This window comes from Rhinichthys klamathensis, unplaced genomic scaffold (genome assembly GCF_029890125.1).
Source record: "Rhinichthys klamathensis goyatoka isolate OS25496 unplaced genomic scaffold, OSU_Roscu_1.1 h1tg001107l_1, whole genome shotgun sequence".
Classification (NCBI taxonomy): Eukaryota; Metazoa; Chordata; class Actinopteri; order Cypriniformes; family Leuciscidae; genus Rhinichthys; species Rhinichthys klamathensis.
In genome coordinates, this window is record NW_026607346.1 from 87,501 (window position 1) to 106,250 (window position 18,750).

At 44.4% G+C, this 18,750-nt stretch overlaps 1 protein-coding gene across 1 annotated transcript in view; it reads left to right on the top strand.

Moving 5' to 3' along the window:
• LOC130079528 (piezo-type mechanosensitive ion channel component 2-like) overlaps positions 1–17,444 on the top strand; it is a gene marked incomplete at both ends in the record, with an annotated part of 101,936 nt that extends 84,492 nt beyond the window's left edge. The window contains 4 exons of the mRNA XM_056244807.1: positions 3,105–3,368; positions 13,390–13,648; positions 15,645–15,827; positions 17,273–17,444. Coding sequence (XP_056100782.1) covers positions 3,105–3,368; positions 13,390–13,648; positions 15,645–15,827; positions 17,273–17,444 — 878 coding nt within the window. The remainder of the gene's footprint in view (positions 1–3,104; positions 3,369–13,389; positions 13,649–15,644; positions 15,828–17,272) is intronic.
• Positions 17,445–18,750: the final 1,306 nt, after the last annotated feature.

The window sequence follows — 18,750 nt, forward strand, 5'->3', positions numbered from 1 at the left end:
AAAAGCTGATATGATGGACAGATGCACTTTTATGATGGACAGATGCACTTTTATGATGGACAGATGCACTTTTATGATGGACAGATGCACTTTTATGATGGATAGATGCACTTTTATGATGGACAGATGCACTTTTATGATGGCTAGATGCACTTTTATGATGGACAGATGCACTTTTATGATGGACAGATGCACTTTTATGATGGATAGATGCACTTTTATGATGGACAGATGCACTTTTATGATGGACAGATGCACTTTTATGATGGATAGATGCACTTTTATGATGGACAGATGCACTTTTATGATGGACAGATGCACTTTTATGATGGACAGATGCACTTTTATGATGGACAGATGCACTTTTATGATGGACAGATGCACTTTTATGACGGATAGATGCACTTTTATGATGGACAGATGCACTTTTATGATGGACAGATGCACTTTTATGATGGACAGATGCACTTTTATGATGGATAGATGCACTTTTATGATGGACAGATGCACTTTTATGATGGACAGATGCACTTTTATGATGGACAGATGCACTTTTATGATGGACAGATGCACTTTTATGATGGACAGATGCACTTTTATGATGGACAGATGCACTTTTATGATGCATAGATGCACTTTTATGATGGACAGATGCACTTTTATGATGGACAGATGCACTTTTATGATGGACAGATGCACTTTTATGATGGACAGATGCACTTTTATGATGGACAGATGCACTTTTATGATGGACAGATGCACTTTTATGATGGACAGATGCACTTTTATGATGGACAGATGCACTTTTATGATGGACAGATGCACTTTTATGATGGATAGATGCACTTTTATGACGGATAGATGCACTTTTATGACGGATAGATGCACTTTTATGATGGATAGATGCACTTTTATGATGGACAGATGCACTTTTATGATGGACAGATGCATTTTTATGACGGATAGATGCACTTTTATGATGGACAGATGCACTTTTATGATGGACAGATGCACTTTAATGATGGATAGATGCACTTTTATGATGGACAGATGCATTTTTATGACGGATAGATGCACTTTTATGATGGACAGATGCACTTTTATGATGGACAGATGCACTTTAATGATGGATAGATGCACTTTTATGATGGACAGATGCATTTTTATGACAGATAGATGCACTTTTATGATGGACAGATGCACTTTTATGATGGACAGATGCACTTTTATGATGGATAGATGCACTTTTATGATGGACAGATGCACTTTTATGATGGACAGATGCACTTTTATGATGGACAGATGCACTTTTATGATGGACAGATGCACTTTTATGATGCATAGATGCACTTTTATGATGGACAGATGCACTTTTATGATGGACAGATGCACTTTTATGATGGACAGATGCACTTTTATGATGGATAGATGCACTTTTATGATGGATAGATGCACTTTTATGATGGACAGATGCATTTTTATGACGGATAGATGCACTTTTATGATGGACAGAAGCACTTTTATGATGGACAGATGCACTTTTATGATGGATAGATGCACTTTTATGATGGACAGATGCACTTTTATGATGGACAGATGCACTTTTATGATGGACAGATGCACTTTTATGATGGACAGATGCACTTTTATGATGGATGGATGCACTTTTATGATGGACAGATGCACTTTTATGATGGACAGATGCACTTTTATGATGGATAGATGCACTTTTATGATGGATGGATGCACTTTTATGATGGACAGATGCACTTTTATGATGGACAGATGCACTTTTATGATGGACAGATGCACTTTTATGATGGACAGATGCACTTTTATGATGGACAGATGCACTTTTATGATGGATAGATGCACTTTTATGATGGACAGATGCACTTTTATGATGGATGGATGCACTTTTATGATGGACAGATGCACTTTTATGATGGACAGATGCACTTTTATGATGGATAGATGCACTTTTATGATGGATGGATGCACTTTTATGATGGACAGATGCACTTTTATGATGGACAGATGCACTTTTATGATGGACAGATGCACTTTTATGATGGATGGATGCACTTTTATGATGGACAGATGCACTTTTATGATGGACAGATGCACTTTTATGATGGACAGATGCACTTTTATGATGGATAGATGCACTTTTATGATGGATAGATGCACTTTTATGATGGATAGATGCACTTTTATGATGGACAGATGCATTTTTATGACGGATAGATGCACTTTTATGATGGACAGAAGCACTTTTATGATGGACAGATGCACTTTTATGATGGATAGATGCACTTTTATGATGGACAGATGCACTTTTATGATGGACAGATGCACTTTTATGATGGACAGATGCACTTTTATGATGGATAGATGCACTTTTATGATGGATGGATGCACTTTTATGATGGACAGATGCACTTTTATGATGGACAGATGCACTTTTATGATGGATAGATGCACTTTTATGATGGATAGATGCACTTTTATGATGGATAGATGCACTTTTATGATGGATAGATGCACTTTTATGATGGACAGATGCATTTTTATGACGGATAGATGCACTTTTATGATGGACAGAAGCACTTTTATGATGGACAGATGCACTTTTATGATGGATAGATGCACTTTTATGATGGACAGATGCACTTTTATGATGGACAGATGCACTTTTATGATGGACAGATGCACTTTTATGATGGATAGATGCACTTTTATGATGGATAGATGCACTTTTATGATGGATAGATGCACTTTTATGATGGACAGATGCACTTTTATGATGGATAGATGCACTTTTATGATGGATATGCGCTTTGATGACTTCCAAACAAAAATCCCCATTCACTCCCATTATAAAGCTTGGAAGAGCCAGGACATTGCTTAATATAACTCTGATTGTATTCGTCTGAAAGAAGAATGTCATATACACCTAGGATGACTTCAGGATGAGTAAATCATGGACGAATTTTTATTTTTGGGTGAACTACCCCTTTAAATCTTGGAAGAGATGAAGCATTTTTAGCCGGAGTTGGTAGGTCATCCCTAAGACTGACGTGTGTCTCTCTGGTCTGTGTTAGTGAGCTCTCGCACCGCACAGATCTGTACTCGCGCCAGGGCACCAGTGACACCGTCGAGGAGCCCGTGAGCGAACGAGACACACACACACACTGGGCCAGTTCTCCGGACTGGGACCGAGCCGATATCCCTCCCTCGTACAGTAAAGCCACGGGCCTGGATGCGGACGCTGACGGCAGGAGGATTCGCATCCGGACACCTGATGAGAGTCAGTCTCTGCTGTCCATGAGCCATCAGCTGACGGCCAATGAGCTTCTGAGGAGCAGGTGAGCCGCGTCATGTGACCTGGGGCTCGTTGCATAAACTTAGCCATTATGTTAAGACTGTGTCTTAAGATCTAGTATGACCCACTAGCAGTTAGTCAAGGCTAGTCTTACTTTTCGGTATCAAATTAGGCCAATGTACGTTTTAATGTAACTGACTTAAAGTTATGAACAGTCTTAAAGATTTTTTTTTTTAATATAGTAAAGTGTAATTTATTCCTGTGATCAAAGCTGAATTTTCAGCATCATTACTCCAGTCTTCAGTGTCACATGATCCTTCAGAAATCACTCTAATATGAGGATCTGATACTCAAGAAACATTTATGATTATTATCAATGTTGGAAACGGCTTCATATTTTTGTGGAAACCGTCATATTTTTTTTTTTCAGGATTCTTTGATTAATTGAAAGTATTTATTTGAAATTAGTGCTGGGCAACGATAAAAAAATTTTATCGCGATTAATCGCATTGTTATGCGCAAAATTGAATTATGAATTCTAAAGTAGTGTATTGCGCACTTTTGATTTAAATGTACTGCTACAAAAGTGCAATAACATGTGGTTTGCAAAAACTTTAAACAAATAAGGTGCTTTTATACCAGCAGTATTCCCTTTACACCAGGGGTCTCAAACTCGCGGCCCGCGGGGTGATATTTTGTGGCCCCCTACTTGACATTAAAGTGTAATGTTAGTGCGGCCCATCGTTGCGTGTGCCGCGTTTTAAATGGGCTACCATATGGTGGGTTTGTTGTCAATAGTTGCCATAGACAACCGCTAAGTACAAACATACTGCGTGCCTGGAAAAAATGAGCGCGTCGCTTCAATTATGAGCGCGCTTGCCGCGCACGCGCACCTACATTTGAAATAACGAACTTGAGCGCGCAAAATATATGAGCTCGATATGTGAACGGCCCCTTGTCGAGCTACCACCAATCAGCTCGTGAGCGACGTGTTGGAGAGAGACCCTGCTCTAAAACAATGTGAGAATAATCATTTTGAGCTTGTAATATGTGTCTAACAGGTTGATAAGAAGGTTTGCTTTGATTTGTGCACTCAGTAATTTGCCTGAGACACTATACATGTGTAGAAAGAACTCAATAAGACGGGCAGACATGACTGCAAATATTTGTATTTCAAAAGCAATAATTGTTTTTCTAAGTATATAATAAAAGGAAATGTGCCTTCCAAAAAAAAAACATTCAATATCATTAATGTGTTGTATAAAGAAAATAAAAAGGACATAAGCAAATATAAATATTACAAATATGTGTTATAGACAAAGAAAGTTTGTAAAATGAACTTCAACTGTCAGAAGGACAGCTCATGAAGAACCAATCATGTACAGAAAGGAATGTTCAAATTCAGAGGAACAGCTCAGAAGAAACGTTAATAATCAGTTGTGCTCCTTTTTTGGAATACTTGAATACTATTTTTTTGTGGAATACTTGATGCGGCCCAGCCTGACCCCGACTCTACCTCCAGCGGCCCCCAGTTAAGTTGAGTTTGAGACCCCTGCTTTACACAGTATCAAATAAAATATTTCTTGTAAATCTCAACTTAAACATTAATGTAATCAAATCAAATATTTAAACAAAGCTATTTGCCACTGCCAGGGCATTACCTTTTATCTAGCTTGTTAAAACGAGTCCAGTTTTCTTGTGTGTTTTTTTCTGAACAGGTATCTTGTATCAGGGAGCAGCAGAAACAGTCTGTGTAGTAAAAGGGTCATGATCACTACTACAGATATAAGTCGACCAACGTTACTTCTCTGATAGCAGCTTAGGTTTGGTCATGGCATGCCATGGTTTCCCACGTAAGATTACATTAAACAGAGGTAAAGCCCAATTTATACTTCTGCGTCGAACTCACGCCGTAGCTGTAGCGCGCGTACCCTGACGTGCATCTCTCCAAAAATGTAACGTCAATTCTACGCGTACCGCAAGCGCTGTGATTGCTAGAACCGCTCCCCGGGTTTCACACTCTCCCTCTGCATGTGTAATTGCGCGTCAACGCGGACAATGACGCATATATATAAATGAAAACCAACGCGTAGAGGCTCCGGCGTAGGTCCGACGCAGAAGTATAAATCAGCCTAGAGTGAGGTGAAGTGGTCAAACACAGGTGCAGCGACAAGCGGGTGCGTTCCTGTGAAACTGTTGCGCTCATGCTCGCCTCACGCACGCGCCCGCGCGTTGCCGAAGTTGAATTGTCTAACTTTTTGTACACGACGCGCAGCACAAATCATTGGAAGAGAGACTGATCCTCGGCTCGCTGTTTGTGAGTTTCCAGAATCTAAATAGTTATCAGGACATCAACAGGAGGGAATTCACATGGCAGAGCATCCCCGCTAAACTAAACGCAGGCCTATCAGGTAAAGTTATGTATAATTTTAATTTAAGTTAAGAAGGCTACAGCTGCGTAGCGCACGTAAGCCGTTGTCATGGTTACTATCCATAGAGCGCCTGTCATTCACTCGCGGTCGCGGAGCGCTGTCTCCCTTTCTGTTCACCTGAGACACTGAGAACCTGCCAAAGCCTTTCCACTGCTGGTTTGGGTGGGTTATTTGCTGGCTGACCAACATCCCACCCCTCCTGTGATCATGGTTTGACTGTAGGTCTATGTGTATTCAGAGCCAGTGAGCAACGGACTTTCAAAATAATAATAATGAAAAAAAAACTGCGTTAACGCGCGATAAAAAAATTGTCGGCATTAATTAATAAATGCGTTAACGCGATAATAACGCGTTAACTTGCCCAGCACTATTTGAAATATAATCTTTTGTAACATTATAAATGTCTTTACTGTCACTTTTGATCTATTTAATGTGTCCTTGATGAACAAAAGTATCAATTTCTTTCAATTAAAATATAAATCTTACTGTCCCCAGACTTTTGAACAGTAGTGTTTGTAAAAATAACACCAGACGCACGTGTTTCAACTCATTTTGCATTAATATTGCTAACAACACTTACAATTTAAGCAAATCATTTCTTAAATGCTAGTTTTAGAAAAGGTCGGGTTATGTTCTTTAAACAAGGCTATTTATGTCAAGTGTGTCGAGTAAAAAAAAACAGACTAATTATAATTTTTTTTTATTTTTTTTATTTCTAATTTTTAAACTTACAGTACATTAATTTTGTTTCCTTTTTTGTTTTAAATGAGGCTGAAAAGCCAATAAACAGTATGTAACCCATTTAAATACAGACATGTTGTTGACAATTGTTGTTCCATATTTAAAAAACAAACAAACATTTATTGTTTTAATGAACAGCTGGTTCCCTATCGGTCAGTCACTACAACGTAGGTCAGACTGACCAATAGGAATCTCGCTAGAGAGGCCAATCTACTTCGAGTGAAACTAAAACAAGCCAATGCACATTGGCATGCAATCATTTGCATCAGCTGCGCGTCCTCGTCAGCGCGGGTATTTAACAGCAGCTGTTGTGATTGCACACTAGCTTTTTGCTTCGGAGCCAAACGCTTCATGTTTAATTCTACAGAGTGTGACTACGAGCCTCTTCTTTGGACCTCTCCTTCCCTGTGCGGGCGTTACAGCACGGCAGCGCGAGCAGTCTTCTTTTTCTCTCTCCTGTCTGTGGTGTGTTGAGCAAAACCAAAAAGCTGTTGTAACAGCTGGTAAGGTGCGCCGTACGAGCGCTCAAAAGCTGTTTTCACAGCTGGTAAGACAGCGAGAGAGAGAGAGAGATCGCGCACAGACAGGTGCACATTCCTGTCTGTGTTCGCAGTGACTGTTCCCCTGCGTGTTTCAGCACCAGTGAGAGCAGTCCCTAAAAGAGCTTACACAAATAGAGAGCGTCTTTTAAAAAGAAAAAGATGACTTTCTATTTGTGTATTTCTGGATGCGGTCGTTACCTGGGCTCACAGGATGGTCACAAACGCTGCCTCGTGTGTCTGGGCATTGAACACGCTGAGGCAGCGTTTGTGGATGAGTCATGTACCCATTGTGGAGATGACCATCGCGGAGCTACGGTCGAGACTCCTGTTCCTGCAAAGGGGCGGAGTCCCCGTGCCTCTGCCTCGTTCCAATCCTCCTCAGAGGGTTGCTTCGGGCGGGGGCGCGAGTGACCTGAGGATCACGGTGAGCGCGTCTCCTTCGGGGAACCAACCCCCTAGGAGCCCTCACCCCTCTCATGCTCCGCAGCCAGTTGAGCTTCCATTGGAGAAAGCTGGACCATCCTCGAGGTGTGTACCGGTTGTCTCCTTTGGGGCTCCCAGTGACCAGATGTCGATCGCTGCATCGGAGGGTGGGTCAGACCTCTCTGCGGACGACGACTCGGCACCGCTGCCTCCTTCGGGGGTGCCAGCGGTGCCTGAGACGGACCCGGAGATGATGGCCATGCTCTCCCGGGCCGCCAACGGGGTCGGGATCGTGTGGAATCCTCCACCGTGTCCCGAACCCTCGAGGTTGGATGATTGGTATCTCGGGGTGGCGCGCGCTGTTCTCAGCAACCCACCCCAGTGCCTTTCTTCCCGGAAGTGCATGAGGAGCTTACGGGAACGTGGACGGCACCTTTTACTGCCAGAAACCGTTCCAGGGGCTCCTCCTCCCTCACCACCCTTGATGGCGGGGCAGCTAAGGGATACACGCGTGTCCCGCCAGTGGAGCGGGCCGCTGCAATGCAGCTGTGCCCTAACTCCACTCGGCGCGGAGAACCGTGTCTTCCTTCCCGGGCCTGTAGGTACTCGTCGGACCTATTCGACGAGGCTTACAAGGCCTGTGGGGAAGCTGCCTCTGCCATGCACGCCATGGCGTTGCTGCAGGTCCATCAGGCCAAGGCACTGAAGGACCTGCACGAGGGTGGTCATGATCCACAAGTTCTCCAGGAACTTCGTGCCGCAACGGACCTCGCGCTTCGTGCGACGAAGGTCACCGCGCGGTCAGTGGGTCGTGCGATGTCCACCTTGGTGGTCCAGGAGCGCCATCTCTGGCTGTGTCTGGCAGACATGAGGGAGGCTGAGAAGCTCCGGTTCCTCAACTCCCCCGTGTCCCAGACCGGCCTCTTCGGCGACGCGGTCGAGAACTTCGCCCAGCAGTTCTCGGCTGTACAAAAGCAGACTGAGGCCATCAAGCATATCCTGCCGCGGCGGTCAGCTGCTGCCTCCAACCCACCGCCTGCCGCTCCTCAATCTGCTCGTCGCCGCCCCGCCCGTCCAGGCCCCCGCCAAGAAGGGTGGCAAAGCCAGTGGTAAGCGGCCCCAGGACGGGCGACCCAGAGTTGGAGGGGACTGCTCTCCAGGAGACGATGACTGCATCGCTCCCTCCCCCGGAAGAGGGCCGGGTGGAAAATCCTTTGTTTCGTTTTGTTTATGTTCCGCCGCTGGCCTTAAAACCAGCGGTACCCAAATTTTCAATAAAAGAGCAGTTTCTACCATCTCTGGGTCCGAAGAGGACCCGGAGAGCAGTGGGGGGACAGAATCCTCACCACTCTCATCCTCCTCTGTCGCCAGTGAGCAGCAGTGTGCAGTTCGAGAACGCCACCGAGCCGCCTCCTGCACCTCCTGCCCCGTGGAACCAGGTAAGTGCTGCACAGCACACACAGACCCCGCTACGGGCCGCCTCCCAGAGAGAGCCTCCTGAGCCGCGTCCCTGTGTTCCACCTCGCTGCCCCACTCCGGGTACGCCTACGGTCCCTTTGGTCCTGCTTGCACGGTCTCTGAGAGCCTGGTTAGCGCTCCCCAGTCCGTCTCGCTGGCTCATTCGGACCATCAGGCTCGGCTATGCGATTCAGTTCGCCCGGCGTCCCCCCAAGTTTCGGGCCATCCACTCCACTACAGTGAGAGCAGCCGATGCCCATGTCTTGCGTGCGGAGATCGCAGTCCTGCTGGCGAAGGACGCGATAGAGCCGGTCCCTCCAGCCGATATGAGGTCAGGGCATTACAGTCCCTACTTCATTGTACCCAAGAAAGGTGGTGGGTTACGGCCAATCTTGGATCTGCGAGTTTTGAATCGGAGCCTCCACAAGCTACCGTTCAAATTGCTCACGCAGAGACGCATTTTCGGATGCATCCGTCCCCAAGATTGGTTTGCAGCGATCGACCTGAAGGACGCGTACTTTCATGTCTCGATTCTTCCTCGACACAGGCCGTTTCTGCGCTTTGCGTTCGAGGGTCGAGCATATCAGTACAAGGTCCTGCCCTTCGGGCTGTCCCTGTCTCCCCCTTGTCTTCACGAAAGTCACGGAGGGGGCCCTTGTTCCCATGAGAGAACAGGGCATTCGCCTCCTCAACTATCTCGACGACTGGCTCATACTAGCACACTCTCGAGATCAGTTATGCGAACACAGGGACCTCGTGCTCACGCACCTCAGCCAGTTGGGCCTTCAGGTCAACTGGGAGAAGAGCAAACTCGCCCCTGTGCAGAGGATCTCTTTTCTCGGTATGGAGTTGGATTCGGTCGCACAGACAGCGCGCCTCACAGAGCAGCGCGCTCAGTCGGTGCTGAACTGCTTGGACACGTTCAAAGGCAGGACGGCGGTCTCACTGAAATTTTTTCAGAGGCTCCTGGGGCATATGGCAGCAGCGGTAACTCCGCTCGGCTTGCTTCATATGAGACCGCTTCAGCACTGGCTTCACGGCCGAGTCCCGAGATGGGCATGGCATCACGGCACTCACCGGGTGGCAATCACACCGGCCTGCCGCCAGACCTTCAGCCCGTGGTCAGACCTCTCGTTCCTTCGGGCAGGAGTCCCCTTGGAACAGGTCTCCAGGCATGCTGTGGTATTCACAGATGCCTCCGCCACCGGCTGGGGTGCCACGTACAACGGGCATGCAGTGTCAGGGGTGTGGACGGCTCCCCAACTGCATTGGCACATCAATTGCCTCGAGTTGCTAGCAGTACATCTCGCTCTGAGCCGCTTGAAAAGGCCGCTACAGGGCAGGGACGTACTGGTCCGTACGGACAACACAGTGACCGTTGCGTACATCAACCGACAAGGTGGTCTACGCTCCCGTCGCAACTCGCCCGCCATCTCCTCCTCTGGAGTCAGAAGCATCTGAGGTCGCTTCGAGCCATGTATGTCCCCGGTGTGCTCAACCGTGTGGCCGACGAGCTATCACGAGCTGTGCTTCCGGGAGAATGGCGACTCCACCCCCAGGTGGTTCAGCTGATCTGGAGAGAGTTCGGAGAGGCTCAGGTAGACCTGTTTGCCTCTTCAGAGACCTCCCACTGCCAGCTGTTTTACTCCCTGACCGAGGGAACACTCGGCACGGATGCACTGGCATACAGCTGGCCCCGGGGCCTCCGCAAATATGCGTTTCCCCCAGTGAGCCTACTTGCACAGACACTGTGCAAAGTCAGGGAGGACGAGGAGCAGGTCCTTCTGGTGGCTCCCTATTGGCCCACCCGGACTTGGTTCCCAGAACTCATGCTCCTTGGGACAGTCCCTCCCTGGCCCATTCCTCTGAGGAAGGATCTTCTGACTCAGAGACGGGGCACCCTATGGCACCCGTGTCCAGACCTCTGGAAACTCCATGTCTGGTCCCTGGACGGGACGCGGAGGTTCTAGGTGACTTACCCCCTGAGGTACTTAACACCATCACTTCAGCACGGGCGCCGTCCACGAGACGTGTTTACGCCCTGAAGTGGAACCTGTTCGTCGAGTGGTGTTCTTCTCGCCGAGAAGACCCCCGGAGATGTTCGATAGGGTCTGTGCTTTCCTTCTTGCAGCAAGGGTTGGAGCGAAGGCTGTCTCCCTCCACCCTCAAAGTACATGCTGCCGCTATTTCAGCTTATCACGACCACATAGATGGCAAAACAGTGGGGAAGCACGACCTGGTCGTCAGGTTTCTTAGGGGGGCGAGACGATTAAATCCTCCTCGACCCCCCTCCATACCCTCTTGGGATCTTTCCCTGGTGCTTCGAGCACTTCAGGATGTTCCCTTTGAGCCTCTGCAGTCAGTAGACTTAAAGCTTCTTTCCATGAAGACTTTGCTACTGGTTGCACTGGCCTCTGTCAAGAGGGTAGGAGACCTGCACGCATTTTCGGTCGACGAATCGTGCCTAGAGTTCGGGCCGGGTGACAACCATGTGGTACTAAGACCCCGGCCTGGCTATGTGCCCAAGGTTCCTACCACTCCCTTCAAAGACCAGGTAGTGAACCTGCAAGCGCTGCCTTTGGAGGAGGCAGACCCAGCCCTGGCTTTGCTCTGTCCCGTTCGCGCTCTGCGTATGTACGTGGACAGAACTCAAAGCATCAGGACCTCAGACCAGCTCTTTGTCTGTTATGGAGGCCAGCAGAGGGGAAAGGCTGTGTCCAAGCAGAGGATGGCCCACTGGATAGTGGATGCCATCGCCTTGGCTTACCAAGCTCAAGGCGTGCCCTGCCCGCTCAGGTTGCATGCACACTCCACGAGAGGCGTTGCATCCTCCTGGGCGCTGGCACATGGCTCCTCGCTAACAGATATCTGTAGAGGTGCGGGCTGGGCGACACCTAACACGTTCGCTAGATATAATAGCCTACGTGTAGAGCCGGTCTCCTCCCGTGTTCTCACCCTAAACGGGTAGAAGCAGCGAGAGGCCCGGCTCTGTCGGCTTGCTGCACCCTACTGTGCACCCTTATTGCTCCAGAGTGAAAAACCTGTTGAGTCCTCCAAAAACCCCTCGGCCTGGACATGGCGGAGCGTCCAGGTGCCAGGCCTTTATCCGCTGAATCCTTGAGAACCGGATCTGGGCTGGGTTCCATATGTGTGACCCTACGGGGATCCCATATGTGTATATTTTCCACGGCTGCTCCTAACGGAAGCCCGTGTCTTTCCCTTGGGCTAAGTCACCCACTATCTCATATGTAGTACAGCCTTCGGGCTAGTCCGTATGTATTCCCCACATAACTCCTTGAAGTAAGTGGGTTCCGCAGCGTCCTCCTTCCTAACTGAAGGGCACGCTTTCCCAGTGTTATCCAATAATCTCACTGTATGGGTTATTACGGAACAACAGTGACAGATACACTCTGTGTGTAGCCTCCTCCTATCGTCCTTCTAGGCAAGAAGGTGTAGAGGCTTGCACGGGGCGCTGGATGGGGTGCAGCAGCTGTGGCGCTTTGGTAGGGATTCCTATTGGTCAGTCTGACCTACGTTGTAGTGACTGACCGATAGGGAACGTCTCGGTTACATATGGTAACCCTCGCTCCCTGAGGGAGGGAACGGAGACGTAGGTCCCGTCGCCACATCTGCTGCCGCCCGCTGGGGCGGCCAGCTTTTTCAGGTTTGGCTCCTCAGCAAAAAACTAGTGTGCAATCATAACAGCTGCTGTTAAATACCCGCGCTGACGAGGACGCGCAGCTGATGCAAATGATTGCATGCCAATGTGCATTGGCTTGTTTTAGTTTCACTCGAAGTAGATTGGCCTCTCTAGCGAGATTCCTATTGGTCAGTCTGACCTACGTCTCCGTTCCCTCCCTCAGGGAACGAGGGTTACCATATGTAACCGAGACGTTTCCACTCATAGTGTGACGACAAAATAAATGTGATATATTTTTTGGGCAACTTTCCAATTTGTGTGCCTTTGATTTACTAATATTATAATTAACTGGATACTGAATTATACATGTATTATTTGATCAATTTAATTGAACTTTTATTGAAAGAATTAGAAAAATTAGTGCTGGGCACCGATTAATCGCATCCAAAATAAAAGTTTGTGTTTACATGATATATGTGTGTGTGTGTTGTGTATGATTATTTTGTATATATAAATACGCACACGTGCATGTATATATTTAAGAAATTTTTTGCATGTATATAAATATAAATATTTGATACATAACACATTTTCTTAAATCTATACAGTACATGCACGTGTGTATATTTATACAAAATAATTATACACAGCACACACACACATATATCATGTAAACACAAACTTTTATTTTGGATGTGATTAATCGGTGCCCAGCACTATTACAAATCTTGAAAAAGCCTGACGAACAGCCCCAGTGTATGCAAGGACACCCCAGACGTGCATGAACCGCATGCCTGAGTTGATGCGCGCTGTGGTTCCCTCCGTCAGGATGTTCCACGACGAGACACTGGAGGAGTCCGAGCACTTCTACCGGTCTCAGCCGCAGCTCCTCCAGCTCCTCTACGCGCTCTACAACACGCTGGTGGCTCGCTCTGAGATGGTGTGTTACCTGGTCATCATCCTCAACCACATGATCTCTGCGTCGGTGGCCACGCTGGTGCTGCCCATCCTCATCTTCCTCTGGGCCATGCTGTCGGTGCCCCGGCCCAGCAAGCGCTTCTGGATGACGGCCATCGTCTATACGGAGGTGCGAGATCAGCTGAGGAGCGATTAAAACGATTAACTAATGCTTAAGAAGTGTATTTCATTGTTCGTTCATTTCAACTAATGTTAGCAAAACGAACCTTATTGTTCCAAATGTTCTATGAACAAAAATAAGTTGATTAGTGAGTATTTAAAACCCTCTGGTGCTCTTTGTGTGTTTTTTTTTTCAATGAAATTAATGTACTATATTTTAGTTCGATAATGTTTTTTATTTAATATTTTGTATTTTTAGGGGATTTTATGGTACTAAATTATATTTACGCTGTATTTAATCACTTTTTGAGCTTAGACCTGAAAATTTAATTTCCAATCTAAACTGTGGTAAATCTTGAATGCTGTTGAGCGACAGACTGAAGTTTGATCCCTTTTCAAAGACGACACTTGGCAGATTATTGCTGAAGGGAAAAAAGTTTAGAAAAGTAAACTTAAAAAAAGTCACACGGTTGTTATGAAAAATGCACAAAAGTACTATTTTCAATTTTTATATGAAATATATATTTTCAAAAACATGTTTTAATCTAAAACTGCAATAAAATCAAAGTCATATATCTAAACAAGTTCTAAATATGACGTGATCTCTCAGTAAAGGAGCGTTCAGTGAGATGTTGATCGGCTGCAGTTCCACACGCTTCCACTAGAGGAAACTCTCACATTCATTTCCAATGCGCTCGTTTCTGACGCCGAGAAGCACAAGTGTGACTGTTTTATTCAGGACCGGTCAACCTGTTCGAATCATGTCCATTATTTTGTGTGTCTGTGTGTGTGTGTGTGTGTGTCTGTGTTCACATAGCAAGTGCCAAGATTTCTACCAAGTTTCGTACCATTCCGATGAAGTAAAAAATTCAATGTAAATTTTTTTCTGTCACAAATGACCGTAGAGCACCAGAGGGTTTCGGTTTACTGCACTGGTTAACCACCTACAAATAACCTGTAGTGGTTAAAGGTTCACTATGCAGGATTTTCGTAGACTCACACAAAAATAATGCCTCTCAATCATTACTTAGGTCCGCTAGAAGTGTGTGGTGGTGTTTGTTAAACATTTCTTATTTTTTTCTTGAATTGCTGTGCTTGTCTGAAGTCTCGACACAAAAACAATACGCTAATGTTGCTATCTGTAACTTGAGGCATTGCAGTTACATTTTTATGACACGTAATTATTAGCAAGCTAGACTGAAGATGGCAAATCTGGATCTGTTCGTTCTGTTCATATACTCAAAAAATGCTATTTATGCATGATAACACAATATTTGCAAAATAGCTAATCACTCATCATCCAGCAGGTATTTTCCTGAGTGTGTTGGGCTGTGTGTGTAACTCTATCTAATCAGGGGAGAGGGGTGTGGCTTATGTGATGTGGGCGGGACCAATGTTGATTGCTATGTTTACAAGCAGCTGAAAATCCTGCATAGTGCGCCTTTAATCTTAATAAAATGTCTAAGAGTATGGAAGTAAAATAATGCCAAATGTTTTTGAAACAAAAAAAGCTTGTTGAATTGCACTATTTGAAAAAAAATATGCATTGCATTAAAATGCAAGCACTTTTTTTTAAATGCATTGTATTTTTAGGGCATGCATTTTTATGGGCTGAAATTCAATATTTAAGCTGTCAATAATTAAATTCAAAACATTTCACACACATTTTCATTATTAAAAATCCAATAATCCATATTCACCTTTCAGATTCCACTTCCGAAATATTAATTCTGTTTAAAAATACAACCTATAATATTCGACAGGCAATTTTCGGTCCATTTTATTTCACTTTACAAATTCGCTCCCACAAATTCAGTGGTTTAAATTCGACAGAAAATTCAACATTTCTCATCCAGGAACTGCAGGAATATCAGTAGATTGTTGATTCATAATCTCCATGTGCTGTTAGTCGACCTCTCCAGCAGATACAGATGCAGTTGAGAGAGATTCATCGTCAACGTGTCGTTGTGTTTCATGTCATGTTTGCTCTTACTTTTCACACCCAGGTCACCATAGTGATCAAATACTTCTTCCAGTTTGGCTTCTTCCCGTTTAACCAAACCATAGAGCGGGACAAGTCCAAACCGTTCCACCCGCCGAACATCATCGGTGTGGAGAAGAAAGAGGGATACGTCCACTACGACCTGGTCCAGCTCCTCGCGCTCTTCTTCCACCGCTCCATTCTCAAGGTACAAACTCTGACTTCCTTTAACCCATTAACCCATTCGTTTAACTACAGTAAAAATGTAGGTTCCTATGAGATTTCATTTACCAAAAATAGCCACCGGTGAAACATTAACTGTGTTCTCCCACCACAAATTAATACATTTATGTCACAATATCACTTTATATCACATAATTGTGGAATAATTGCGGACATAATTGAGTCTTTTTGGTGCCTTTTTGTCCTATGAAATATTTTAGAAATGGGATATTCCATGAAAACTGTACTTTAAATCCTGTTAACAGGCTCCTCCCCTAGTGGGCGGCGTTATGTTTATTTTAATCAAATTTTAATCGCAAATAAGGAACTCCCGCACACTATCAGTACTTGCAAGTAATGAAAAAAAAAAGTGTATTAGCAACCAGTCTCATGACCTTCATCAGGCATATACAAATCTTCAAACTCATCCCATTTAAAATAAACACATGACCAATCACCAAAGCTCCATCTGTAGCCACTTAAGCTCATTGAGAATACATAATTAACAACACATCATCATAAACCGTTACCAAACGTAATTGTAAACAGTTACAACCATAATTGAAAATAATATCGAAGTTCGAAAAAGAAAAAAAATCAAATTTTAATCGAAATGTTTTCTAATCGTGACAAAAAACATATTGTTGGAATGGTCTGAGACTCAAGGTTCCACAATACAAGTGACATTATGACATAAATGTATTAATTTGTGGTGGGTCACCGGTGGCTATTTTTGGTAAATGAAATCTCATAGGAACCTACATTTTTGTGATATCAACTTTGAAATTGTTATACAGCCAAAGCCGCAAGTCTAACCAAGCCGTGTTCCAAATTATTTTGTAAAAATATATATTTTGTATCAAATACAACAATTTAGTCCTGCTTTAAACTCTAGCTTTTTTACTCCTTCATTTGTTTGCTTCCACTTCAGCAATAATCTGCTGTCGTCATTGATCGAGAGCAACCTTAAGGTCTGCATTACGAAGCGATCATGAGGTTCAGATCACATGTGTCTTAATGTGTCTTAAGCATAAAATGTGATTTTGTGTATCTCACCAAATATTATTGATCAATAACTCTTTTCCTCCGCCAGTTTTTTTTAGTTGCCAACATTTTTTTATCACTTTATCACAACAATTGAACGGCTCCCAGAACATTTTTTGTATGAACATCTGAACATGCAATATATCAAAAGAAAGAACAGACCCTCTGCTTTTCAACAAAATAACCCGTTTTATTCGACTTTCATGCATTCTTTTCCTATAAACACTTGAATGTGGGTTTAAAAAAAGCAATATTTTGAACAGAAACTTCATGAAAATCTTGTTCAACAGTGAAAACACAGAAAGACAGACATTTCCGTCAATGGCGGGGAAAGAGTTAAAGTGTGTTTCCGCAGAAAGCTCTTGATCGCCTCGTCTTCCTCCTCAGTGCTATGGCCTGTGGGATGAAGAGCGGCCCCGGTCCTGCGCTCAGACGTCCCTCTCTCATGATTCAGACAGTGAAGAGAAAGTCCCGGTGTCCAGAACACACTCCCAGAGCAACTCCTCGGCCCGGCGTCACAGCTCCAGCGTCTCCCAGCGCTCGGCCCGCTCCAAAGCAGGTACACACAACCCTACACACTCGGCTACTTCTGCACACAGAGCTCCAGTGCAACATCTCACAGGCTTAACAAGGGCATGAATGCATGAAGCAGCTCGCACAGAAGTCACTGTCAAACCAAGCATGTTTTCAAGCACATCATGGCCAGTTAATAATTATACTTACAGTATAATTACAGATATAATTCACTATATCCCTCAAGTTGTGTTCGGGTCATTGTGACCTGGAGAGGATTTTCCCATAGGTAATGTTATTGCATTGGACTAAAATTTAATGACTTTACTCACCCAAATTGTGACAACTTCCCACATTTTTTTAAAATTATTTTTGTCATTTTTTGTGTTTTTTTCCCCCACATTGTAACACTTGTGATGTTCCCGGTCAAAAAAGACTGGCCTACAAACAAATGCTTATAAATCTTATAATTATTACCAAATATTGGATTCAATCCTTTTGTCAGCTTGTTTTCTTTCAATTAGGACCAGTTTTATATTTCTTTTGGAAATTTATCAGTCGTATGCCTTATTTATCTGAGCTTACGTACCTCAGTTTAAGCATTATTTGTGTATAATTTTGTAAATTTGACATAAATTATAAAAGAAAAATGCAGTGTTTATCACACTAGTGTGCTTTAATGTTTAACCAGCAGATTTTTTAAAATGCTTTTTTATTTTGTACAAAGTGGCACAAAGTTACACTTGTGATGTTCACGGTCAAAAATGGCCAGCCTACAAAAAATTGCTCATAAATCACTTGTTACGTTTTTTTTATCACCAAATATTGGATTCAATCTTTTTGCCAACTTGTTTTCTTTAAATAAGGACAGGTTTTGTATTTATTTTTGAAACTGATTGATCGTAGGCCTCATTGATCTGAGCGTATATAGTTCACAAATGACGGCCCCTTGAAAATGATTGAGTAGAAAATCAGAGAAACAAATAGTGTTCAGGAGTGTGTTCATCATGTTCATGTTCACATATGTACATGTGGGCTTGCAAACATAAAGGCCTCGGACCTGTGCATGTGTGGATGGATCTATTCATACTCGTGCATCCGCGCGCACACACACACACACACACACACGTTCATGTGCACAAACAAGCTATTGAGAAAAAAAATTAATTACAGGCTTAATTTTTCACAGAGATAAACTTACTGAATCACTGATGCTCAGATCAATGAAGCCTACGATCAATCAGTTTGATAAATACAAATACAAAACCTGTCTTAACTGAAAGAAAACAAGCTGACAAAAAGATGAATTCCTATATTTGGGGATTTATAAGCTATTTTTTGCATGCCGTTCA